Source organism: Oncorhynchus gorbuscha, linkage group LG02 (assembly GCF_021184085.1).
Source record: "Oncorhynchus gorbuscha isolate QuinsamMale2020 ecotype Even-year linkage group LG02, OgorEven_v1.0, whole genome shotgun sequence".
Classification (NCBI taxonomy): Eukaryota; Metazoa; Chordata; class Actinopteri; order Salmoniformes; family Salmonidae; genus Oncorhynchus; species Oncorhynchus gorbuscha.
The window spans coordinates 74,637,142-74,665,032 of record NC_060174.1 but is presented as its reverse complement, the minus strand read 5'-3'; the positions used below and the strand labels follow the sequence as shown (position 1 = coordinate 74,665,032).

Below are 27,891 nucleotides of genomic sequence, written 5' to 3'. Positions count from 1 at the left end.
GGAAAGATGCTGAGATGCCTTTAAACCAGTGTTCTGTAACATGCAGCATTGAACTTGAAAATAATACTGGAAGATCACAGAAGCGCGAAATGAGTCAGGTGTGTCTCCAGACTGTTCTCTTTTTACCAATCCACTCCAAAGGTCAGTCTTTCTAGTTTTATGCAGCAACAATGCTGTGGTGTTTCAAGGCTTCCAAGAGATTTATTTGAGGGTTCGGCCCCTATTTATTCGATAAGCTCCAGTACTGCATTCCTTTTCGATGGTTATTTCTTTCATTTTCTAATTTTGCATGCTGAAAACAAGAGCAGAGCACCCTGTGAAAAAAAAACGAACACTTTCAGCGACATTTTCATTTTCTAATAAAGAAGTCAGTCAGGTGAAGAGGGGAGAGGAGGAGCACAGTCCACGGAGGGCAAAGAGCTTGAGGAATCAGCCAGATGTTGTGGGACAGTGGAGTTGTTATCAGTAGAGTTGTTATTCAGGGTTCACAAATGTCCACTCCACTTAAAACAAATATTTATAGGAGACAGAGATAAGGAGAAACATAGGAGCTTGTTTAAAAACTTTTGTACATTCACAAGAGAGGTTTGTTCACCTATTTGTTGTGTAAAAATCTAATATCTACACCTTGTTAGACCAAGTACACGGTGCATTGTACATAGTGTTTATAGCCAGAGCTAATTTTCATCAGCCCCACAGATGGCCCTATATAGCAGCTTCTTATAAATCAATTTATACTGCAGCGACCAGCGAGCACAGCCCTATGCTGCAACAACGCCTGCCTGCGTCCTGCATGGTGGTAGGAGGTATTTGTCCATTAAGAGCAGTGGCCAGTGCACTGATTTCCCCCATTAGTTCTAGTTGATTAACCAAGCAGATACATTGTCCAAGGAGAAGTGAAGGGCACAGAGAGGCAGAGAGCACTGCCATGGGAACGCACATCCCACACGGCTGTCATTTATTCAAATAGTCACCATTTATTTTCCTATTTATATAGATTAATGCTTCTTCACAACCTTACAAGTAATAGTTCATCTTCTACACATGAACTCCCTTGAATTCTCTATTACTCCACCATCACATCTACATCCTACAATATTCTGATTCATCCATTCTCTCTCTCTCTCTCTCTGCTTGGTAGCTATTATTTTGAGATCTGATCATGTTGGAGGAGGCACTCTTTCCTCTGGTCCCCCCAAAATATATCCCCATGCCCCAGGGCAGTGATTGGGGACAATACCCTGTGTAGAGTGCCTTCTTTCGGACGGGACGTTAAACAGGTGTCTTGACTCTGGTCACTAAAGATCCCATGGCACTTATCGTAAGAGTAGGGGTGTTAACCCCAGTTTCCTGGATAAATTTCCAAACCACATAGCATCATGGCCACCTAATCATCCCCAGCTTCTTATTGGCTCATTCATCCCCACTCTTCTCCCCTGTAACTATTCCCCAGGTCATTGCTGTAACTGAGAATGTGTTCTCAGTCAATAAATGAATAAAGACATGTCAGGCTGTGTGTTATGTTCTATGACTGCAGGGAGAGATATGGCCTTACTGGACTGTGTGTGTAGTTGACTGTGTTCTGGCCCTCACCTGGATGTCTGAATGTGGGAAGAGATTACTTCATTTGTCTGCTTGTGGTCTGCCTGGAGGCTTGATTGACTGTGTCCTAATCCTAACCAACCTGTTTGGTTGACTGTGTTCTGAGTTCTGGCCCTCACCTGAACTTACTCAAACAGACTGTTTGTTTGACTATGTTCCGACCCAGAACTGACTGTTCTGTCTGTTTGTCTGTCTGTTTGTCCAGTCTGCTCCCAGTTCTCCAGAGGAGTGTATGCCATCTTCGGCTTCTACGACCAGAAGTCCATGAACACGCTGACCTCGTTCTGTGGGGCTCTGCACACCTCCTTCATCACACCCAGCTTCCCCGCCGATGCCGACGTGCAGTTTGTCATCCAGATGAGGCCTCCTCTACGGGGAGCTGTCCTCAGCCTGCTGGCCCACTACAAGTGGGAGAAGTTTGTCTACCTCTATGACACCGAGAGGGGTAAGAAACAGCCTGGCTAACAGTCTGACAGACTTCATTGCATTGCAACACACATGAGATACTGTACTATACTGTACAAAGAGGCTCTCTGGTAAAGCCATAGCTCCTCTCTCCTCCACCCATGTCACCTCACATTAAGCCATGAAGTATATAATTATTTCCCCTCAGTGTGGAAATCCTCTGATCCCCAGTCCTCATTTTAAGAGTGATCTAAAAGCTTTAAATCTGGGCCTGTAATGATGTCGAAAGTGCTTTAGTGTCTGGAGGCTTTTCCTTGGCTTCCACATTAAACAGGCCCCTGGCTGCTTCAGTAAATGAGTCCAAGGCAGGTGACGTTCCTGTCTGTGTGACTGTTGCTGTGCTGTAGGAGCTCCCTCAGAGTCAATACGCTTCCAGCCTCTAATCCTCTGAATATAATTTAGACTGTAATTGGATTATATAAAGGAGCCAAAACACAATGTGACTTTTACACGTCCTACATGCCCCCCAGCCCCCCTTCCCTCTCCACTGTACCCCAGCAGCAGCCGTGGGCTGACGGAGGGAGCTAGCAGAGGTCTCCATCCTGCTCTGTGAAGCTCGACATCTGGAGAGTTCAGCCTTAAAACAGAACACTGATGACACTCCAATCTGTCAGGGTGGGATATTCCTGGTCCTGGATCAGGCTACTGTACTGTAAAGCTGGCTGTAGAGAGAGACATACTGTACTGGACCAGGCTACTGTACTGTACAGCTGGCTGTAGAGAGAGACATACTGTACTGGACCAGGCTACTGTACTGTAAAGCTGGCTGTAGAGAGAGACATACTGTACTGGACCAGGCTACTGTACTGTAAAGCTGGCTGTAGAGAGAGACATACTGTACTGGACCAGGCTACTGTACTGTAAAGCTGGCTGTAGAGAGAGACATACTGTACTGGACCAGGCTACTGTACTGTAAAGCTGGCTGTAGAGAGAGACATACTGTACTGGACCAGGTTACTGTACTGTAAAGCTGGCTGTAGAGAGAGACATACTGTACTGGACCAAGCTACTGTACTGTAAAGCTGGCAGGCTACTGTACTGACCAGGCTACTGTACTGTAATGCTGGCTGTAGAGAGAGACATACTGTACTGGACCAGGCTACTGTACTGTAAAGCTGGCTGTAGAGAGACACATACTGTACTGGACCAGGTTACTGTACTGTAAAGCTGGCTGTAGAGAGACACATACTGTACTGGACCAGGTTACTGTACTGTAAAGCTGGCTGTAGAGAGAGACATACTGTACTGGACCAGGCTACTGTACTGTAAAGCTGGCTGTAGAGAGACACATACTGTACAGGAACAGGTATTCTGTTTACAGTACCATGTTGTTGCTGTAATTAGATACTGCATTACAGCATTTCTCTCCTGTGTATAATTTAGGGGAAAGGGGTGATACCTAGTTGGTTGTACAACTGAATGCCTTCAACTGAAATGTGTCTTCCGCATTTAACCCAACCCATCTAAAACAGAGAGGGTCGGGGAACTGTCTTAATCGACATCCACGTCTTTAGTGCCCAGGGAACAGTGGGTTAACTGCCTTGTTCTGAGGCAGAACAACAGATTTTTATCTTGTCAGCTCTAGGATTCAATCCAGCAACCTTTAGGTTACTGGCCCAATGCTCTAACCACTATTTACCATTCACTATAGTGTAAAACTAAAGTGTAAAACATTTTCCATTTCTTCCTCTGGCTATAGGAGATCTTAGTTGTAGTCTTTATCCTCTGTGGCACATGGGAGGTTCCTAACAGCAATACCATTGAGCTTTATCAAAACATAAGGTATTTTCTCAAAGAATCGACCATATTCTATACCACTTTAGATTTATAGCGATGGGGAGGGCTATTAATTGTATTGGGATCGTTTACTGGTTTATATAGAGTGCATTCAAAGTGCTTTTAAGCCTACATTGAGCCAGCTTTTACAGTGCATTCAAGAGGTTTCCTTGCTGGCTTGCATTAACTCCAGTATGGTGGGTACTTTATCCACGTTGACAGGATTGTCAATGGTTCTCATCAAACCATTTTGTTCAACGTTCAACTAGAAAAAAAGATTGCTCACTTCTAACATATTTTCTCAAATAATTGAATAGGTTTATCTCAAAGCGGTAGTTTAAAAAAATCTCCCCTCTTCACCACCACAGCACACAACCCTAACTGAGATGGTAGTAGCTAACAGCCTTTCTTCATGGTGTTCCAGATGTTCTATCCCTTCCTAAACCATATTAAGAAAGTGCCAATTGCTTTGAAATTGGGGTTTGCCTGTCAGAAACATAAACATGGGTAGTGTTTCTTAGTGTCTGTGTATCAGGCCGTACCAGCTGATAATTGGTTGGCTGCTATGGTGGAGGAAAGGTGATTACGGGGTTTATTGCCTCTCTCGGGCACAATCAACCTTCCTCCATGTACCTCCTGATTCGCCCCTTACATCTTTACTTGACTTATGGAGGCCCTTCCACCTGCTGTGTCTGGGCTAGATCGCTACCATCTGTAACACACTCCCCATTTCCACAGCATGACAAAAAAGCAGTAAAGAAAAAACATAACTCCAACCCGCCAAACGGATGACAGGAGTGGAGAGCCCCATCAAGTCGCTGCAGTGTTTGTGTCATAGGAAATGGATTTTCGGTCCAATGGGCCTTTGGCTGACAGCAACATTGGCACCTGAGCCACTGTCGTTTGGATTCTTACCCCACATGCTGTGCTGTGTATGCCTTACACACAGCTTGTGTTTGCTCTGAGGCAAGAAAGGCTAGAGAGCCCTCCTGCTCCTCCTGTTCTTACCAACCCTTCGCTGTTCTGTTCCCCACGTGGATCAGAACATAGTGTTTAGGCTCTACAGTGATCACCACTCATCTAAATTCCACCTTTTAAAAATGACATTTTAAATGGCACTTTACTATTGGGTCACATTGATATGGACTTCCTGTTACAAAAACAAGAGGAGGCTTTTTGAAGTTGGGGAGGCTCTCAAATTCCAGTGGGATGATTTCTCCATCACCGATGACAAAGCCATCAAACACACCCGAACAGAGACACCCAAACAAAAGGAGCCAAGAAATCAAAGGAAGAAACATATACATACCTCTAGTGAGTCTAGTCCCTTCCCCTCTCAAGCTTGAAATAACAACAAAAGGCATGAACATGGTAATAGTGAATGATGCAAATCCACTCTCCTGGATCCCAGTGAGGTGAACCCCAATCATGGCTGTAAGCTCTGCTTAGGCTCTGAGACACTGGGTTGTAATAGGACGATTTGTTACCATGGCAAGGTACAGTAAAATAGCAATCTCCCGCCTACATTTTCACTGGGATTGTGAGACTTGAGTGTGGAGGAAAATAAACACCCAGAGGTTCTGACCTCACCTTCCATGCCCATGGAGCATTCCATTTCAAATGTGATTTGGTCTCTTGGTGAGTGTCTCTCACACCGGCAGTCATATTCTCCTCTTTTAACCTCATTGATTCCACCTCACCATCATGCTGGAAATGCCTAGAAAAGTCTGTATCCGTTGTTGTGTTGAATCTAAATCCCATTGATGTTGCTATTGAGACCTTGAAGAGTGTTTTGAGTCCTTCCCCACTAGTTCTTGTTTACAGAAATGGGGTTTCGTTTGTATACCCTGCACCTCAAGTCCTTGAAGAAAAATGATCAATAAAGTAGTGTGTTTGAATGGAATTGATTTGTGCCTTTGACTCAAGAGCTAGAACCCGTTAGTGTTTGTGTTTTGAATAATATATTGTTGAATATGCCCTAAAGCGGATACATTTTTTACATGAGAAATCAAAAACCCTTTTCATATAATGTCCACAAACAGACACACACTGCTGTGAGAGGGTCTACTCTTTATTTGTCATTTTATGTGACTAACATACTGTGTAAATATCGTAATATTTACTGACTGACTTATTTCTTGTAGGATATAGGTCTTTGTAGTAAACTTTTTGTTGCCTTGCTTTGGAATAATCTTATGAAATCATCTTAACCAAAGACTACAATAGTACAGGCAAAATTACATCTTTTCTCTGGTCCCCATGTTAACCCTGACAGTAGGGGAAGGTAGGGTTTGAGGTGGAAATTGCATGTATGGGAGTAAAATCACAGTGCTCCCCTGCTGGAAGTCTCACTGGCTTCCTCTCTGCAGGGAAAAGTCTGATTAATTGCACAGTGCTAAATGGCTGCGTTCAGCAGTCAGGCACAGGCTCATTAACACAGTGTGAGAGAGCTAGAGAGACAGACAGAGAGAAACAGAAAGAGAAAGAGAGAGCGGCACAAACCAGCCGCTCCTGTCCTCTCCATCTCATTGATCTCTCTACTCCATCTTCACTTCCAGCCCGGGCCGGGCCTCGCTGTACAAATCAATGAGCACAGGCAGCCTGCTGTGGCTAAACGCTGTTTATCTCTTCTTCCCCATCACTGGCTCTGCCTTCCGTCTGTCTGTGTGGTCCCTCTCTCCCACTCTTGTTAGCTCTTCCTTGAAACTTCAAGATTTCAACTGGCTCTCAACTTCTCCAAGTCAAGTCCTTAATTCTCTATAGGACCTGTGTGTCTCTCTCAGGGGGGCCCAACCTGACACGAAACATGGAGAACATTGGGTCGGTCCAATTTGGAGCTCTGTGTCCTTGGACGATTCTGTGACGGTAAACAAATCCCTTTTGAATGCCCCACTATATCTACTCTAGAGATAGATGATACAGGTCTAGCTTTAGATCAACTGAAGCTTTATGGAGGTACTGTACAGTGTGTTTTAAAAATTGCACGCTTAGTCAGAGTTCTCAGTCAAGAGTATGAGATAAAGGTAAAAACGAGGTGGTGTATTGTACTGTATGGGTGGGTGGGCTTTTCATTTGTAAAAGGTGAGCCTGGTCTTGTTGTTTGTGTTTTTGTAAGGCTCTCTCTGTGTGCATGGACTGTGGGATGACCTCATTGGTGAAAAGCGCTGACTCATAGAGCATTGTGCATTCACAGCAGATGGTGACTCTACAGCTGGGGCATCTGTTCTCCCTGAGTGCCCCTGCTCTCCCCCTGAACAAAACCAAGCCTGCCCACTCCGCCAGAGGCCCCAAATGGTCACCATGTGTCCAGGCACATTCAAGCATGTAGTGGAATGGAAGGAAAATATTGTGATTGTGCTGTGCTGCTGACCACATGGAATAGTATGATAGTAGGGCTACGATATTGTGCCACAACATACTGTTGCATAGGGTTTGGAACCGAAATATATAAAGTCTTGTTCCCATCTTTCATGAGCTGAAATAAAAGATCCCAGAAATGTTCCATACACACAAAAAGCTTAATTCTCTCAAATGTCATGCACAAATTTGTTTACATCCATTAGTGAGCATTTCTCCTTTGCCAAGATAATCCATCCACCTGACAGGTGTGTCATATCAAGAAGCTGATTAAACAGCATGATCATTACCCGGGTGCACCTTGTGCTGGGGACAATAAAAGGCCACTCTTATAAGGGCACAGAACAAGACCAGATGCAGACACGGGAGGACAAAACAAGACGGACTGGCACAGACAGACAAAACACAGGTATAAATACCCGGGGAAAATGGGGAAGATGGGTGACACCTGGAGTGGGTGGAGACAAGCACAAGGACAGGTGAAACAGATCAGGGTGTGACAACTCTAAAATGTGCAGATGTCTTGTGTTTTGAGGGAGCGTGCAATTGGCATGCTGACTGCTGGAATGTCCATCAGAGCTGTTGCTAGAGAATTAAATGTTATTTTCTCTACCATAAGAGAATTTGGCAGTACGTCCAACCGGACGCACAACCACATACTATGTATGTAATAGTAATCCACCACATACTATGTATGTAATAGTAATCCACCACATACTATGTATGTAATAGTAATCCACCACATACTATGTATGTAATAGTAATCCACCACATACTATGTATGTAATAGTAATCCACCACATACTATGTATGTAATAGTAATCCACCACATACTATGTATGTATTAGTAATCCACCACATACTATGTATGTAATAGTAATCCACCACATACTATGTATGTAATAGTAATCCACCACATACTATGTATGTAATAGTAATCCACCACATACTATGTATGTATTAGTAATCCACCACATACTATGTATGTAATAGTAATCCACCACATACTATGTATGTAATAGTAATCCACCACATACTATGTATGTAATAGTAATCCACCACATACTATGTATGTAATAGTAATCCACCACATACTATGTATGTAATAGTAATCCACCACATACTATGTATGTAATAGTAATCCACCACATACTATGTATGTAATAGTAATCCACCACATACTATGTATGTAATAGTAATCCACCACATACTATGTATGTAATAGTAATCCACCACATACTATGTATGTAATAGTAATCCACCACATACTATGTATGTAATAGTAATCCACCACATACTATGTATGTAATAGTAATCCACCACATACTATGTATGTAATAGTAATCCACCACATACTATGTATGTAATAGTAATCCACTACATACTATGTATGTAATAGTAATCCACCACATACTATGTATGTAATAGTAATCCACCACATACTATGTATGTAATAGTAATCCACCACATACTATGTATGTAATAGTAATCCACCACATACTATGTATGTAATAGTAATCCACCACATACTATGTATGTAATAGTAATCCACCACATACTATGTATGTAATAGTAATCCACCACATACTATGTATGTAATAGTAATCCACCACATACTATGTATGTAATATGTAATCCACCACATACTATGTATGTAATAGTAATCCACCACATACTATGTATGTAATAGTAATCCACCACATACTATGTATGTAATAGTAATCCACCACATACTATGTATGTAATAGTAATCCACCACATACTATGTATGTAATAGTAATCCACCACATACTATGTATGTAATAGTAATCCACCACATACTATGTATGTAATAGTAATCCACACCAGCCCAGGACCTCCACATCCGGCCGATGACACTGTGGGTTTGCACAACCGAAGAATTTCTGCACAAACTGTCAGAAACCGTCTCAGGGAAGCATATCTGTGTGCTCGTTTTCCTCACCAGGGTCTAGACCTGACTGCAGTTTGGTGTCGTAATCGATCGTTGGAAAATGCTCACCTTTGATGGCCACAGGCACGCTGGAGAAGTGTGCTCTTCACGAATGGTGCAGCAATCTAAGGCACTGCATCTCAGTGTTAGAGGTGTCACAACAGACCCTGGTTCGATTCCAGGCTGTATCACAACCGGCCGTGATTGGAAGTCCCATAGGGCAGCTACCGCTTTTTTATGGCGGTTTTGGAGCAGTGGTTTCTTCCTTGCTGAGCGGCCTTTCAGGTTATGTTCATATAGGACTCGTTTTACTGTGGATATAGATACTTTTGTACCTGTTTCCTTCAGCATCTTCACAAGGTCCTTTGCTGTTGTTCTGGGATTGACTTGCACTTTTCGCACCAAAGTACGTCTCCTTCCTGAGAGGTATGACGGCGGTGTGGTCCCATGGTGTTTATACTTGAGTACTATTGTGATACAGATAATTATACGTGAAATAATCTGTCTGTAAACAATTGTTGGAAAAATGACTTGTGTCATGCACAAAGTAGATGTCCTAACCGACTTGCCAAAACTATAGTTTGTTAACAAGAAATTTGTGGAGTGGTTTAATGACTCCAACCTAAGTGTACGTAAACTTCTGACTTCAACTTTAAGCCAATGTAGCCTATGTATCTTCTAATGTGGTCATCTCAGGTTTCATTCGAAGCACCATTTTATCCTTGAACTTGTTTGTAACAATTGCAAATACGTTGGCAATTTTGAATTTGTAGTCAACTTTTTTATGAAGTTATCAGCAGACACAGTTAGACAGATAGACTAAACATTTAGACAGATAGACTAAACAGTTAGACAGATAGACTAAACATTTAGACAGATAGACTAAACAGTTAGACAGATAGACTAAACATTTAGCAGAGATCTTCTGTGAAAAGGGGCTACAAAGTATCTAACGTTGCACTTTGGCTGCTGTATGACTGGTCTGGATCACTCATAGAGGATCAAAGGTTTTTAAGGGGCTATCTTACTAATGAAGTCTTTGGGAAACACCTTGGCTACTAAAGATGCATGGTAGGAAGGTTCTAATGATGATCTTAACACTACGAGGGCTCTGGGAAACGCGGCCCTGTCCACTGAACCGCTTCCCTGAACCAGTTCCAACCCCTGCGGTTGCATTTTCAGAGTTGAAATGCCTTAATTATGAATATAGAATGTGTTATGGCTTCATTTTTCATCTTGCTAATGACATTTTTCAAAGGAAATACAGTATCAGGAGCATGCAGGTTAGAGGAGGGAGAAGGGGAGCTTTTAACTAAAGGAATGAGTCCTGCTATTTATAAGAATGACACATTGATTTCTGTACTTTTAGTAATTTGCACTCTTGATGCATTTTGGAGTTACTCACTAACTGTAAGTTGCTCTGGATAAGAGCGTCTGCTAAATTACTAAAATGTCAAATGTGCCTCCCGAGTGGTGCAGCGGTCTAAGGCACTGCATCGCAGTTTTGCGGAGTCACTGCAACCTGGGGTTTTATCCCAGGCTGTGTTACAACCGGCTGTGGCCGGGAGTCCAATAGGGCTGCCCATAATTCGCCCAGCCTCGTCCGGGTTAGGGGTGGATTGGGCTGGGCTGGGCTGGGGGGGGGCTGGGGGGGCTTTACTTGGCTCATCGCACTCTAGCGACTCCTTGTGGCGGGCCGGGCACCTGCAGGCTGATTTCGGTCGTCAGTTGAACGGTGTTTCCTCCTAAACATTGGTGCAGCTATCTACTGTATTACACGAGCGGGTGTTATGAAGCGAGGTTTGGCGGGTCATGTTTTGGAGGATGCATGACTCGAACTTCGCCTCTCTCTCTCGAGCCAGTTGGAGAGTCGCAGACATGAGACAAGATCATAATCATGAAATTCTTACATTTAAAAAAAATGTTCTCAATTATAAAGCACAAACACAAATGAGGAGCAGTTATCATGCGGTTTTCAGAGTGACAAACAAAGGACATTGAGTAAGAGAATCAACAGCAAAAATGTATATTTGAATATAATTCAGTGTCAAATATGAAATCACAAGAGTCCATAGTGTTGCTATAACAACAGCTTGTTTTCCACCTGATATGTTAGAGTCCTCCATAATGTGCACACCTAGTCTACATTCCCATTATTTTCCAGGGAGCACGTTAGAGTATGTTACTCAACACATCAGTCTGGTTTGGTCTGCGATCTGCATTTGATCCTACATCCCACCATCACAAACCTCAGGATTTCAGACTGGTGTGTACTCATCTTTCTTTGAGCAGCTAGTATTTCAGGACTGGGCTGAAACAGCTCCTAACACTTCTCCCAATTCAGCAGCCTTGAGTGCTTCAGTTCCATTCTCAGATCTTTCTCCTGCTTTCCACTGCTCTCTGTTCTAAACTGATAATATTTCAGAACCTTGGACAGTTCTACTCTACAGTACTGGCTCTGACTGCAGAAATCAGTATTTCAGCATTGGACATTTCTCCTTTCTCTGCTGCCTGCCTGGTTGGTGTAGCGACCGCCCCTACTGCTGCTGGGGAAAAATACAGAAATCGCTACACATGATGCAGGCAGGTGCAGAGAAAAAGGAAAACCAGCACAGTCACCGACCTTAAAATGTAGGCTTGGCCTGCAGGCTATAAAGGATGGCCACATCAGCCAACACTCTACTCTCTCTCTTCCTCTTCCCTGACTCTAGTTTTTTGTCTGTTTCACCATACAACACCCTCTCCACTCATCCACACACTGCATACGCTACTGATCCTACAGACGTCCACAGCTTGTTACATTTTTGTATTTATTATTATTTAGTATAATAAATGTATTCGTTTTTAGATTTAAGTCATGCGTGGTCTCCCTTTGTTGTTAGGAACTATGAGCCAGGTCGTAACAATGTGCATACCTCTAACATCGACATGTAATGTGACTTATTTCAGTATTATCCTAGGTATGTAAATATTTACAAGGTGTTAGCATTTAAAACCTATTGTTATACAACTTTTGTATCCCAAACAGAATAATTCCCTTGCATTTGTATCCTCCAGTGCCCTCTCTGCTACAACACCGTAGTATGTGAAAACCTGACATTAGGGGAGAAATGTACACACATCCATTCTAAACAATAGTAAGAGAGGAGCCCAGGAGCCTTATAATGGCCGGGATATGTTTTTTTCTCTCTTACTCTCCCAATCTTTCACTCTCTCTCTCTCTCTCACATTCTTTCACTATCTCGCTCCCCCTATCTTTCACTATCTCTCACTCCCAATCTTTCACTATCTCTCACTCCCAATCTTTCACTATCTCTCACTCCCAATCTTTCACTATCTCTCACTCCCAATCTTTCACTATCTCTCACTCCCAATCTTTCACTATCTCTCACTCCCAATCTTTCACTATTTCTCTCTCCCCCAATCTTTCACTATCTCTCACTCCCAATCTTTCACTATCTCTCACTCCCAATCTTTCACTATCTCTCACTCCCAATCTTTCACTATCTCTCACTCCCAATCTTTTACTATCTCTCTCTCCCCCAGTCTTTCACTATCTCTCACTCCCAATCTTTCACTATCTCTCACTCCCAATCTTTCACTATCTCTCACTCCCAATCTTTCACTATCTCTCACTCCCAATCTTTCACTATCTCTCACTCCCAATCTTTCACTATCTCTCACTCCCAATCTTTCACTATCTCTCTCTCTCCCAATCTTTTACGATCTCTCTCTACCAATCTTTTACGATCTCTCTCTCAATCTTTCACTATCTGTCTCTCTGCCAATCTTTCACTATCTCTCTCTTATAATCTTTCGCTATCTCTCTCCCAATCTTTCACTAACTCTCTCTCACATTATTTCACTATCATTCTCTCTCTCTCTCTGTGTCTCTGTCTCTAGCTGACTGCACTAGTCTCAGCTGTTTGCAGGAGAAATAGCAGAAACTTTAATAGAATACAAAACAGTAGGGAGGCGTAGCCTGAGGAAAATAATGTAGGAGTCAGCAAAGCCTTTGTGCCTCTGCCTCAACAGAAAAACAGCAACATGGCACATGGGGCCAAGCTCTGTCAGACGCCCGGTAGCAGCTCAACCAAATATTATTTACTTTATGAATTCTAAACATCTCCTAAGGAGACTCACAGTCTGTCACATCTAATTTGACCCTGACCCTATGACTTCAAATGGCACAGTCCTCTGCTCACTTGTCTCTGTCCGCCTGTCTCCAATGCCTTTCATCTATTTTGGGACACTTTAGCTTTCAGGATAATGCAGGGGCCATTTGAACAGTGGTCTATCTGCATTATGAAAGAGATTAATGTGCTGTGTTCAGTTCATGGTTTGCCCAAGATGAAAGGCCATTTTTGTTTGTTTAAGAGATGGGTGTTCTCTAGGCATCTGAGCAGAAACAGGGAAGTACTGTAAGTGAAGCTTTAAACTCAAGAAGAAAGCCAGCCAACAAACTCAATTTTGTTTAAATCTGGTTCAGGGAATTGGAATGTCTCTCTCTGCAGTAGCTCTTGTTGTTTTTTCTCTCTGACTTAAGCTTTGAGATATTGTGACCTTTCTCTAAAAGTGGGTTCAGAAGCTTTGTGTGACTTCAACATGGTGGTGCACTACTCAGCTTTGGGCAAGCCCTCACAGCAAATACTGTAGCGCAGATTCCTGGCCTGAGAGAGAGTTTAAAAGAGGTCACCATCTCCGAGGAGGCATCGGGGAAGACTGAGTCAGAGTTGAGACCACACAGCATCCATGACGCTGCAGAGGCCATGATGCTATTCACCACCTGCGACAACATAATGTCCATTCTACCTCACATAACCCCCACATGAGACAACATACTGCATACTAGAGGTCGACCGATTCATCGGAATGGCCGATTAATTAACACATTCTTATTTTCAATGACGGCCTAGGAACGGTGGGTTAACTGCCTTGTTCAGGGGCAGAACGACAGATTTTCACCTTGTCAGCTCGGGGGATGTGATCTTGCAACCTTACAGTTAACTAGTCCAACGCTCTAAACACCTGCCTCTCACTGCACTCTACGAGGAGCCTGCCTGTTACGCGAATGCAGTAGATGCCAAGGTAAGTTGCTAGCTAGCATTAAACTTATCTTACAAAAAACAATCAATCAATCATAATTACTATACATGGTTGATGATATTACTTGTTTATCTAGCGTGTCCTGCGTTGCATATAATAGATGCAACGCTGGGGGATGATTTAACATAATAATTTTTAACAAATTAACATAATTTGCTAAAAAAGCACAATCGTTGGACGACTGTACCTAACCATAAACACCAATTCCTTTCTTAAAATCCATACACAGAAGTATATATTTTTAAACCTGCATATTTAGCTAAAAGAAATCCAGGTTAGCAGGCAATATTAACCAGGTGAAATTGTGTCATTTTTCTTGCGTTCATTGCACGCAGAGTCAGGGTATATGCAACAGTTTGGTAGCCTGGCTCATTGCGAACTTATTTGCCAGATTTGACGTAATTATGACTTAACATTGAAGGTTGTGCAATGTAACAAGCATATTTAGACTTAGGAATGCCACCCGTTAGATAAAATACCGAACGGTTCCGTATTTCACTGAAATAATAAACGTTTTGTTTTTGAAATTATAGTTTCCGGATTCGACCATATTAATGACCAAAGGCTCGTATTTCTGTGTGTTATTATGTTATAATTAAGTCTATGATTTGATAGAGCAGTCTGACTGAGCGATGGTAGGCAGCAGCAGGCTCGTAAGCATTCATTCAAACAGCACTTTTGTGCGTTTTGCAAGCAGCTCTTCGCAAGCACAACGCTGTTCAACCTAATGGCTGGTGTAATCGATGTGAAATGGCTAGCTAGATAGCTGGGTGTGCGCTAATAGCTATTCAAATGTCACTCGCTCTGAGACTTGGAGTAGTTATTCCCCTTCGCAGAGGGTTTTGTGGAGCGATGGGTAACGCTGCTTCGAGTGTGGCTGTTGTCGATGTGTTCCTGGTTCAAGCCCAGGTAGGGGCGAGGAGAGGGACGGAAGCTATACTGTTACACTGGCAATACTATAGTGCCTATAAGAACATCCAATAGTCAAAGGTATATGAAATACAAATGGTATAGAGAGAAATAGTCCTATAAATACTATAATAACTACAACCTAAAACCTCTTACCTTGGATTATTGAAGTCTCATGTTAAAAGGGAGGCAGGGTAGCCTAGTGGTTAGAGTGTTGGACTAGTAACCGAAAGGTTGCAAGTTCAAATCCCTAAGCTGACAATGTACAAATCTGTCATTCTGCCCCTGAACAGGCAGTTAACCCACTGTTCCTAGGCTGTCATTGAAAATAAGAATTTGTTCTTAACTGACTTGCCTAGTGTAAAAAAGGAACCACCAACTTTCAAATGTTCTCATGTTCTGAGCAAGGAACACAAACGTTGGCTTTTTTACATGGCACATATTGCACTTTTACTTCTCCAACATGTTTTTGCATTATTTAAACCAAATTGAACTTGTTTCATTATTTATTTGAGACTAAAAAGATTTTTATTGATGTATTATATTATGTTAAAATAAGTGTTCATTCAGTATTGTTGTAATTGTCATTATTACAAATAAAAACAAAAAAATTGTCCGATTAATCGGTATCGGCTTTTTTGGTCCTCCAAATATCAGTATCGGTATCGGCTTTGAAAAATCATAATTGGTCGACCTCTACTCCACACTAACCTCACATACCCTCATAACCTCTAATTGACATAGCATACTATCCACACTAACCTCACATACCCTCATAACCTCTAAATGACATAGCATACTATCCACACTAACCTCACATACCCTCATAACCTCTAAATGACACAGTATACTATCTACACAAACCTTTTATACCCTCATAACCTCTAAATGACATAGCATACTATCCACACTAACCTCACATACCCTCATAACCTCTAAATGACACAGTATACTATCTACACAAACCTTTTATACCCTCATACCCTCCAAACAGGGCTCTCCATTGGTAGCAATAGTGCTCCTCAATTCAAAAACTAAGGAGCACCAGACAAAAATGTTATATATGTATTTTTCTGCAAATGACTGTTCAATCATTCTTAATTTTCATCAGTTGTTACGTTGATTATGTAGAACGCATCACTAGCGAGTGGGCAGGACATTAGAATATAAACAACTTAATCATTCTGTTCAAAGTGCAACTGCAAACATATTTACATACACTACAGTTCAAAAGTTTGGGGTCACTTAGAAATGTCATTGTTTTTGAAAGAAAACATTTTGTTCATTCAAATAACATCAAATTGATCAGAAATACAGTGTAAACATTGTTCATGTTGTAAATGACTATTTAGCTGGAAATGGCTGATTTTAATGGAATATCTGCATAGGCGTACATAGGCCCATTGTCAGCAACCATCACTAATGTGTTCCAATGGCACGTTGTGTTAGCTAATCCAAATGTATCATTTTAAAAGGCTAATTGATCATTATAAAAACCCTTTTGCAATTATTTTAGCACAGCTGAAAACTGTTGTTCTGCTTAAAGAAGCGATAAAACCGGTCTCCTTTAGACTAGTTGAGTATCTGGAGCATCAGCATTTGTAGGTTTGATTACAGGCTCAAAATTGGCAGAAACACTTCTGCCAATGTCTGAAACTCGTCAGTCTACACTTGTTCTGAGAAATTAAGGTTATTCTATGTGAGAAATTGCCAAGAAACTGAAGATCTCGTACAACGCTGTGTACTACTCCCTTCACAGAACAGCGCAAGCTGGCTCTAACCAAAATAGAAAGAAGAGTGGGAGGCCCTGGTGCACAACTGAGCAAGAGGACAAGTACATTAGAGTGTCTAGTTTGAGAAACAGATGCCTGAAATCCTCAACTGGCAGTTTTATTAAATAGTGCCGCAAAACACCAGTCTCAACGTCAACAGTGAAGAGGCGACTCCGGGATGCTGTCCTTCTAGGCGTTGGTACTCTTTCAGAGCTCAGGACAACAGTCCATTAGGGACAGACACTTTTGTGCACAGTCCATGACTGAGAGACCTACTGTATGCCTTCCCTCTGTTGTCCTACATACTACTGCTGATGGCACTGGTGAGATCAGAAGAGCTGTCAATCATTATGATAGCTCCCAATCCCCCGGGGGCTCTATGGTGGCAGGGATGATCCAGATTTAGATTTTAGCCAGGTTCCACACTGCCGGGATGTACTGTCTCAGGGGTGAAGACCAATAGGATTGTGGCCTGTACTGGGCCAGCCATTGATGGCTTGGTTATTGTTTATTTATTTTATTTAACCTTTATTGAACTAGGCAAGTCAATTAAGAACAAATTCTTATTTAAAATGACGGCCTACCCCGGTGACGCTGGGCCAATTGTACGCCGCCCTATGGGATTCCCAATCACGGCTGGTTGTGATACAGCCTGGAATTGAACCAGGGTTTGTAGTGACACCTCTAGCACTGAGATGCAGTGTCTTAGACTGCTGCACCACTCGGGAGCCCCTAAGAACAAAAGGGACAGGCTAGCACACTGTGGGCTATCTGCCACTGTGATTAGCATGATACAGGGCTGCGGGCTGGTTCCACATCCAGAACTTATGCCAGCATATGGAAAATGTTTATGCAATGGTGCTCTGGAAGAGAATGTTGACCCAGCATGCTGCCAGGTGGAAACGATTCTCAAACAGGAACTCGTTCTCACTATCAAGGTGTACGCCTCAGCGATTTCAGCTTGTCATGAGGGTTTTGATCGAGTGTCTTTGTTTAGCCATCCTCCCCTCAAACGTTTCCTTTTGGGAACACTGTGACTGAGACCAGCAACCCAAACTATAGTTCCACCGTGAGATTTGACATTGGTGCTCAATGTGCTCTGTGAGCTGCCATTCGAGCACTTGGATCAGATTCCTCTTAAAATGTTGTCTATTAAAATTGTATTGTTACTTGTAAGCAGATTTGAGGCTCTGTCAATGCGACCCAACTGTCTCGCCATCAATGGCGACTTCCGCTCGTCCTAATCCGTCTTTTTTTGCCTAAGATTGTCAAGAGCTCCTACAGATCAGACTCTCTTTTCCTCACAGGGAACAGAGAGAGGAACGGCTGTATTGCCTGTAGCCAGTGGGCCCAATTTTACCTCTAGCTCAGGATTATTGTGCTTCATTGAGCAGTATTTGAGTATTTGACTTTAATTTTGATTATGGGAACAACAGCTAGCATAAATTTGTCCTACATTAATGTTAACTTGCTAACGTTAGCTGAGACAGTCACTGAAATCATCTTTGGCTGAAGGTGCGGGCATAATACATTTTCTCAGGCGATGCTGTCTTGGTAGCAGTGTAAACCAATGGGATGCCCCTCTATGAGGCTCCGCTCTACTCATATAACTGGAGTTAACCTCCCATTAACCTTCGTTATGATTTGTAATCAATGTATCAGCCTGTCTTGTTTGAGCAGTGAAGAGAATAGTGTTGCAACTAAATATTGTTACGCCTTTACTTTTTTTATTGGATAATTTTTTTGCCTCATGGTGCTCCTAAAATAAAAGTATTGGTTGCACACCAAAATGTTTAGCCGCATGGTCACGCTTTTAGAGCCCTCCAACTGAGACAAAACACTGTCATAACCTCACTACACACTAGCCGGTATGATGGCGCCGATGGAGATGATAGCATCGCAACTAGCTCTAAGTAAACTTTGCAGTATTTTGTTTTTTTATGTACTATTCTTTTGTCATTTTTAGCTCAGGAAATGTTTTGAGTCATTACATATAGCCCGGAATAACTATTGGATATTAGAGCGGAGGTAACTCACCAGAACTACCAGCATTACCACCAGGAATACGACTTGCCTGGAGCAGATCCTTTGTTCACTCTCCCCAGCGGAGGAAAGGGACTCGAGGTGGCCTGCTGGTTTGACTTACGAGGCGCGCACACCACCCACCTCTTCCGAGTATATTACTCGCTAATGTTCAGTCTTTGGATTACAAAGTTGATGAGCATAGAGCAAGGATTTCTTTCCAGAGAGACATCAGGGCCTGTAACATACTTTGTTTCACGGAAACATGGTCAATAAAGCCAGCAGGATTCTCAGTACATCGTGCAGACAGGAATAAATATCTCTCCAGGAAGCAGAAGGGTGGAGGGGTGTATTTCATGAATAACGACTCATGGTGTAATTCAAGGAACATACAGGAGCTCAAGTCCCCCACCCTCCTTTCGGCAAATCTGACCACGACTCCATCTTGCTCCTCCCTTCCTATTGGCAGAAACTTAAACAGGAGGTACCTGTGCTAAGAACTATTCAACGCTGGTCTGACCAATCAGAATCCACGGTTCAGGATTGTTTTGATCATGTGGACTGGGATATGTTCCGGGTAGCTTGCGAAAATAATCTGCATACACAGATATGGTGACAGAGTTTATAAGGAAGTGTATAGGAGATGTAGTACCCACTGTGACTATTAAAACCTACCCTAACCAGAAACCGTGGATAGATGGTAGCATTCGCGCGAAACTGAAAGCACGAACCATTACATTTAACCATGGCAAGGTGACTGGGAATATGGCAGAATATAAACAGTGTAGTTATTCACTCTGCAAGGCAATCAAACAAGCTAAACTTCAGTATAGAGATAAAGTGGAGTCGCAATTCAACGGCTCAGACACAAGACCTATGTGGCAGGGACGTATGTGGCAGGGACTACAGACAATCACAGACTACAAAAGGAAAACCAGCCACGTTGCCGAGACCGACGTCTTGCTTCCGGACAGGCTAAACACATTCTTTGCACGCTTTGAGGATAACACATTGCCACCGGCTCTCCTTCTCCATGGCTGACGTGAGTAAAACATTTAAATGTGTTAACCCTTGCAAGGCTGCCGGACCAGACGGCATCCCTAGCTGCGTCCTCAGAGCATGCACAGACCAGCTGGCTGGTGTATTGACAGGCATATTCAATCTCTCCCTATCCCAGTCTGCTGTCCCCACATGCTTCAAGATGGCCACAATGTTTCCTGTACCCAAGAAGTCAAAGGTAACTAAACTTAATGACTATTGCCCCGTAGCACTCACCTCTGTCATCATGAAGTGCATTGAGAGACTAGTCAAGGATCAGATCATCTCTACCTTACCTGCCACCCTAGACTCACTTCAATTTGCTTACCGCCTCAATAGATCCACAGACAATGGCCATCACTCTGCACACTGCCCTATCCCATCTGGACAAGAGGAATACCTATGTAAGAATGCTGTTTATTTAATATAGCTCAACATTCAACACCATAGTACCCTCCAAGCTCATCATTAAGCTTGACTCCCTGGGTCTGAACCCTGCCCTGTGCAATTGGGTCCTGGACTTCCTGACGGGCCGCCCCCAGGTGGTGAAGGTAGGAAACATCACCTCCACTGATCCTTAACACTAGAGCCCCACAAGGGTGCGTGCTTATCCCCCTCCTGTACTCCCTGTTCACCCATGACTGTGTGGCCAAGCACGCCTCTAACTCAATCATCAAGTTTGTAGACGGCACAACAGTAGTAGTCTCGATTACCAGCAATGACGTGACAGCCTACAGGGAGGAGGTGAGGGCTCTGGGAGTGTTGTGCCTGGGAAACAACCTCTCAATCAACGTCAACAAAACAAAGGAGATGATCGTGGATTTAAGGAAACAGCAGAGGGTGTACCCCCTTATCTACATCGAAGGGACCGCAGTGGAGAAGGTGGAAAGCTTCTAGTTCCTTGGCGTACACATCACTAACAAACTGATACCTACCACCCACACAGACAGTGTAGGGAAGAAGGCGCAACAGAGCATATTCAACCTCAGGAGGCTGAAGAAACTTGGCTTGTCACCGAAAACCCTCACATACTTTTACAGATGCACAATTGAAAGCATCCTGTAGGGCTGTATCACCACCTGGTATGGCAACTGCACTGCCCGCAACTGCAAGGCTCTCCAGAGGGTGGTGCGGTCTGCACAACGCATCACCCGCACTCCAGGACACATACAGCACCCGATGTCACACGAAGGTCAAAAACATCATCAAGGACATCGATCACCTGTGCCGCTGCCTGTTCACTCTGCTATCATCCAGAAGGCGAGGTCAGTACAGATGCATCAAAGCGGGGACCGAGAGACTGAAAAACAGCTTCTATCTCAAGGCCATCAGTCTGTTAAACAGCCATCACTAGCACATTTATAGGCTGCTGCCTATTGGCATAGACAAGAAATCACTGGCCACTTTAAGGAATGGAACACTAGTCACTTAAACAACTTCTTAGGGCTGCAATCCCGTTACTGGGATCGATATGACAACAGCCAGTGAAAGTGCAGGGCGCCAAATTCAAAACAACAGAAATCTCATAATTAAAATTCCTCAAACAGACATGTATCTTATACCGTTTTAAAGGTAATCTTGTTGTTAATCCCACCACAGTATCCAATTTCAAATAGGCTTTACAGCGAAAGCACCACAAACGATTATGTTAGGTCACCACCGACTCACAGAAAAAATTTGCCATTTTTCCAGCCAAAGAGAGGAGTCACAAAAAGCACAAATAGAGATAAAATGAATCACTAACCTTTGATCTTCATCAGATGACCTTCATCAGATGACACTCATAGGACTTCATGTTACACAATACATGTATGTTTTGTTTGATAAAGTTCATATTTATATACAAAAATCTGCAGAGAGCCACATCATTTTACAGAAATACTCATTATAAATGTTGATAAATACAATTGTTAGACATGGAAATATAGATATACCTCTCCTTAATGCAACCACTGTGTCAGATTTTTAAAAAACTTTACGGAAAAAGCAAACCATGCAATAAATCTGAGACGGCGCTCAGAAAATAAATACAATTATCCACCATGTTGGAGTCAACAGAAATCAGAAATCACATTATAAATATTCCTTTACCTTTGACGATCTTCATCAGAATGCACTCCCAGGAATCCTAGTTCCACAATAAATGCTTGTTTTGTTCGATAATGTCCATTATTTATGGAGCTACTTTTGTTAGCACGTTTAGTACACAGACCCAAACACTCGTGCAGGTCCATCTGAACGTCGGATGAAAACTTAAAAAGGTTATATTACAGGTCCAAGAAACTTGTCAAACTAAGCATAGAATCAATCTTTAGAATGTTATCATAAATCTTCAATAAAGTTCCAACCGGAGAATTCTTATGTCTCTAGAGAAGCCATGGAACGCAGGTCGGTATCATGTGAAATGTGTGTGACCAGGACCTGGTTCTCTGCCAGACCCATGACTCAAACAGCTCCCATCCGGCTCCACAACACAGTAGAAGCCTCATTCAAGTTTCTAAAGACGGTTGACATCTAGTGGAAGCCCTAGAAAGTACAACTGTATCTATATCCCACTGTGTATTCAATAGGGGCTGGGTTGAAAATCGACCAACCTCAGATTTCCCACTTCCTGTTTTTGATTTCTTCTCAGGTTTTTGCCTGCCATATGAGTTCTGTTATACTCACAGACATCATTCAAACAATTTTAGAAAGTTCAAAGTGTTTTCTATCCAATACTAATAATAATATGCATATATTAGCAACTGGGACCGAGGAGCTGGCTATTTACTCTGGGTACATTTCATCCAAGCTACCCAATACTGCCCCTGCAGCCATAAGATGTTGTTAAATAATGTTTACATATCTTGCATTACTCATCTCATATGTATTTACTGTATTCAATACTATTCTACGATATCTTAGCCGCTTAATAATGTTTACATATCTGGAATTACTCATCTCATATGTATATATTGTTTTCTATACTATTCTACTGTATCTTATTCCTTCCGCTCTGACATCGCTTGTCCATATATGTATTTAGTCTTAATTCATTCCCACTTAGATTTGTGTGTATTGGGTATATGTTGTGTAATTTATTAGATATTACTTGTTAGATATTACTGCACTGTCAGAGCTAGAAACACAAGCATTTCGCTACACCCGCAATAACATCTGCTAATCACGTGTATGTGACCAATAAAATTGGATTTGATTTGATACTGCTTACCACCTACAGTAAGACTGCTCTCTGTCCATCTTTCCCACAAGGACGGCATTCAAATCACACTGCTTTGAGTTTGTGCTGTCTCAGATGTAGTCTATTGTGTTTATAACTGTATATTTTAAATGGTGAGTAATAGCCTTTAATTCTTACATATTCTTCGTTAAAAGAAATTACAGTTTGTAATACTGTAAACATAGCTTTCACTGACTGTAAAAGGATCCACAGAAGAAGAAAAAAAATGTATAGCAAGAGAAATAGACAAGAAGCGTCAGGAAAATGTACATGTTTTACTCTACTCAAGTAGACCAATTATGATAATGGACACTGATAAGTATCAGGGTTTGTAATTGCTCTTTTAAAGAAATTAGAAATGTTCTCTGTTTTCTGCATAATTATTTTGACCCTCCACACTGAGCCAGGGAATTGTGCTCATGTGAAGAAATGTAAATGAGACTTGTGTGAAGAGCCAAGAAGTCATATTTTCCAGTCAACATCCCCACCATTAAAAATAGTGTATAGAAGCATTTATGTTTTTCTCTCTGACAACAATTGGTTCAATTGAGTATCATGCATCAGACAGAGATTCTTTGAGCTTTTCAGACTTCCATCTTTACTGCATCATCTTACAGGAAGTCAGATATTGCACTTGAATAGAGTGTCTGTCATGTCAGAGTAGTTCAAATGATAGATATCCAGTGTTGAGAACCTGATTTAAATGAAGGTATTGTCCCTGAGTTCTGTACCTGGGACTAATTTCCACACAAATATGTATCAAATGTTTTAAAGAAATGTACTACTATCAGTTCCACTGTTCCAGCCATTAAATTAATTAACCAATTAGTGTGGATAGAGCAGTTTGCTATGGAGCAGGTAAGCGATTGAATCTATTGTATTGAAACGGCCAGGGAGCAGGCCTTGAACCCTCGACCTTCTAACCCGGGTCCAGCGCGCTATCGACTGTGCCCCAAAAGCATGCTCGAGCGGCAGAGTTGGTATCCGCGCTTTTAAACCTCGGGTCGTTACACTATATAGGAACGTCGTTAAGAGCAAATTGTATTTTACAACATGGTTTAATCGCAATGAAATACAAACACACACTGTGCTGCCAGTCATCTTGCATTATTTGAATTGGGCCCACAGAATTGTACCTACGGAGGAGCGGCTTCTAACTTGGAAAGTCTCTGAACTTTCGAGTTGTATAGTATTCTTAACTAGCTTTGAAAAGGTTTATCCATTCTTCTGTAATTAAACATCTCTCCCTAATTTCTGAATTACGCTTTTAACGTCCTCAGGAGGCTATGGTTCAGAGGGGAGGGGCCGGTAGCCTACTCACACGCACACCCACTGGTAAAGATTTCCAGCTGGCAGGCAGACGCTTGAATCCGTTTCTGAGTGACAGATTGAGGGCTTTGCATATGTGCTTTGTTACGATTCTTGTGGGAGTGAAAAAGAATGCCCAGAACGTAAAATAACTTTATTAATCGGTTCTCGTGCTTTTAAAATAACAGTTCTGTTCCGGAACAATATAGATCACTTTCGTTTCCAGTTCGGATTTTATTCCTCTAATAATTTAGTTATTTTCCGGTTTTTGCTTCTGTTCCCATAACCGGTTTCAACCATTGACTACTATGGATTATTTTTGCTTTTTTGTATTATGGCCTGGAAGTGTATAATTGACAGTTTAAAAAAATGTTGCTTGATGGTTGCCCTGCCCTCTGACTTTTGTGATATGTGTCATCTGTTTACAATGTCGACTAAAAACCTTGAACCAACATTTACTCACTTTGTTGTTTGCCCCACAGAGTGACACTATCTTCATTTTACACACAGCAGACAGGCTATGCCAATGTCCAAAATTGTTCTTCTTTTCACATTGTAATGCCATGACATTTTCCTATCACATTGAAATGAAAGTCAAAGTGTTTTGAATTACAGTTCATCCCCTGTTTATATTTTCTGTCAGAATTTTTGCTAATTTCTTTTTAATCTCTTCAGTATTTTAACTTGTCAACGTTCACAACACGTTTAACATTGAGATGTACACAATAACATCTGAATCTCAAAACTTCCAAATCAGCTTATAGGCAGGAAATATATACACAATAAAACTCATGAGGGAATCATTTCTAAATCCTCCCAAATCCTTTTTCTTCATAAGCACCTGGTAACATGCTTAAAATATCAGGCATTACCCAGATTACTCTATTCAATATCAAGTCTCAGGCATGCTGCAGAAAAAACTCCTCGTATTTCAGCATTTTTGCTTTTTAATTTCCTCTGTGCTGCTATCAGACATAGACGGGAGTCTTTTTTTCTCTCTTAACATGCTATGGCGATGGATGATAAAAGTGCTGTGTTATTCAGTGTGCCCTGATGGTGCTTTTACAATGTCCTTTCATCCAGGGGTCAGCTCCTTGGTTTTATCTTACATCTGACTGTCATTCACACTGCGCTGCGATACGCCAGACACATGAAGCCCCTTTGGAAATATCAGACGTGCATAAACAGCTATTCCTGCTCCTCACTGCTCCTCACTGCTCCTCCAGTTTCCACCTGAGTGGGCGATGATGATGTAGCCATGCTCAGTTCTTCACAGCCGCCTGTCTTATAAAAGGCCAAGCCTGGTTGGACAGCCTTCTGCAGTGTTCTGCTGTGTGAAGGTCACTTAGGTAGAGGAGAGGAGGTAGATGAGAGGAGAGTGGATGGCTGAGTCTGTGGCTGTGCTCAGGATTCTTATGTGCTCTAGCTAGCTAGTCTATGGTAGCACTTCAGTTTACAGCGCTATATATCTATGCATATAGTAGACCCACTTACGGTGCCTACGGCCAGCATTCTATCCTGTTTAAAGTATTCATGAAAACTCATAACATGTTTTCTCCATTTGACATGAATCAAAATGTCACATTCACATGGAAAGTAATATGCTGAAGTTGTGATGGCTGGCTGTTAGTGGAGGTGCTGTGAGGTGTGTTAGTCTACAGGTGTCTTTAGACTGGGCTTTCAAAGTGAGACAGGGTGTTTTCTTCCCCTGCTCTATGGTGCACTGCACAGACCGCATTTACATTAGCATAATATACACGAATTGGTTCAGCGTCAGTAATAATATTCATCATTTTATTGAATCAGCGATTTTATCCCCAGCTCTAAGAGGAAAGCCAAGCCGACTAGCATGTTGCCTCTGCCCATTTAGCCTAGCCGACTAGCATGTTGCCTCTGCCCATTTAGCCTAGCCGACTAGCATGTTGCCTCTGCCCATTTAGCCAAGCAGACTAGCATGCTGGCTCTGCCCATTTAGCCAAGCTGACTAGCATGTTGCCTCTGCCCATTTAGCCAAGCCGACTAGCATGCTGCCTCTGCCCATTTAGCCAAGCCGACTAGCATGTTGCCTCTGCCCATTTAGCCTAGCCGACTAGCATGTTGCCTCTGCCCATTTAGCCAAGCAGACTAGCATGCTGGCTCTGCCCATTTAGCCAAGCTGACTAGCATGTTGCCTCTGCCCATTTAGCCAAGCCGACTAGCATGCTGCCTCTGCCCATTTAGCCAAGCCGACTAGCATGTTGCCTCTGCCCATTTAGCCAAGCCGACTAGCATGTTGCCTCCGCCCATTTAGCCAAGCCGACTAGCATGTTGCCTCCGCCCATTTAGCCAAGCCGACTAGCATGCTGGCTCTGCCCATTTAGCCAAGCCGACTAGCATGTTGCCTCTGCCCATTTAGCCAAGCCGACTAGCATGCTGCCTCCGCCCATTTAGCCAAGCCGACTAGCATGTTGCCTCTGCCCATTTAGCCAAGCCGACTAGCATGTTGCCTCCGCCCATTTAGCCAAGCCGACTAGCATGTTGCCTCTGCCCATTTAGCCAAGCCGACTAGCATGCTGGCTCTCGTACTGGGATGAAGGAGAAGAAAAAAAGCTTTTCCCAACCGCACCATTTTCTCTGTCTATTACTTACAGCCTACCACATAATGAGCTACTGCCACCACACATTTCCACCATCGCTGAAATTAATACACGTTTTCCTGCCAGATAATGGGACTATGCAAATGTCTGATTGATTTTGTCCATCCATGCTTTCTTTCATTACCCTATTCTAGGGTTGTATATTGCTATGAATAAATAATCCAGTGGTAGCGCATCATTATTCATTGTGGTTATTAAATAACATTCATATTTCGATAAGGCTGTAAAGGGGTGCTACTCTTGTCTCGCAGCATAACCCCCATTTCACGGGCGCATTTCTACCTTGTCTATATTTATAGCTTTTGACCTTGAGTTGGCATAATAGACGATGCATTGATCTCCTGAAAAGGAAACATGTCCTGGTTATCACTGTGTCACTGGCCAGGCCCCATTTAGACTGTTTAAATTAGGTTTGTTCATCAGCCCTAGAGGACTGTGAGATCCATTTTGACTTATACATTGGAGGGACAATATCATTGACATGATGTACTTCACAATTAGAATTTTAAATCATATTAATTCAGTCATTACACAATGTGTCAGCGGAGACATTGGGAGTTGAAATGAAATCCTATTCAATTAAAATGTCCCTCCAAAGCTTCTTGGCACAATGCATGTAGTATTTCTGCTAACCTCTGTCACTCCCATCAAACAAATTCCAGACTAGATTTACTAGTTGGCTGTCTTTGAAGCTATAAGCTATTTTTTTCATTTGGCATGCCTACTGTA

The 27,891-nt window shown here is 42.4% G+C and overlaps 1 protein-coding gene across 5 annotated transcripts in view; it reads left to right on the top strand.

Moving 5' to 3' along the window:
• LOC124009508 (glutamate receptor 3) overlaps positions 1–27,891 on the top strand; it is a 119,057-nt gene that overhangs the window by 33,037 nt on the left and 58,129 nt on the right. For all 5 annotated transcript variants that reach the window (XR_006834303.1, XM_046321372.1, XM_046321362.1 and 2 more), the window contains exon 3: positions 1,808–2,047. Coding sequence is in view for 4 of the 5 variants with exons in the window: in XM_046321372.1 (XP_046177328.1) it covers positions 1,808–2,047 (240 nt within the window). In the remaining variant the exon portion in view is untranslated. The remainder of the gene's footprint in view (positions 1–1,807; positions 2,048–27,891) is intronic.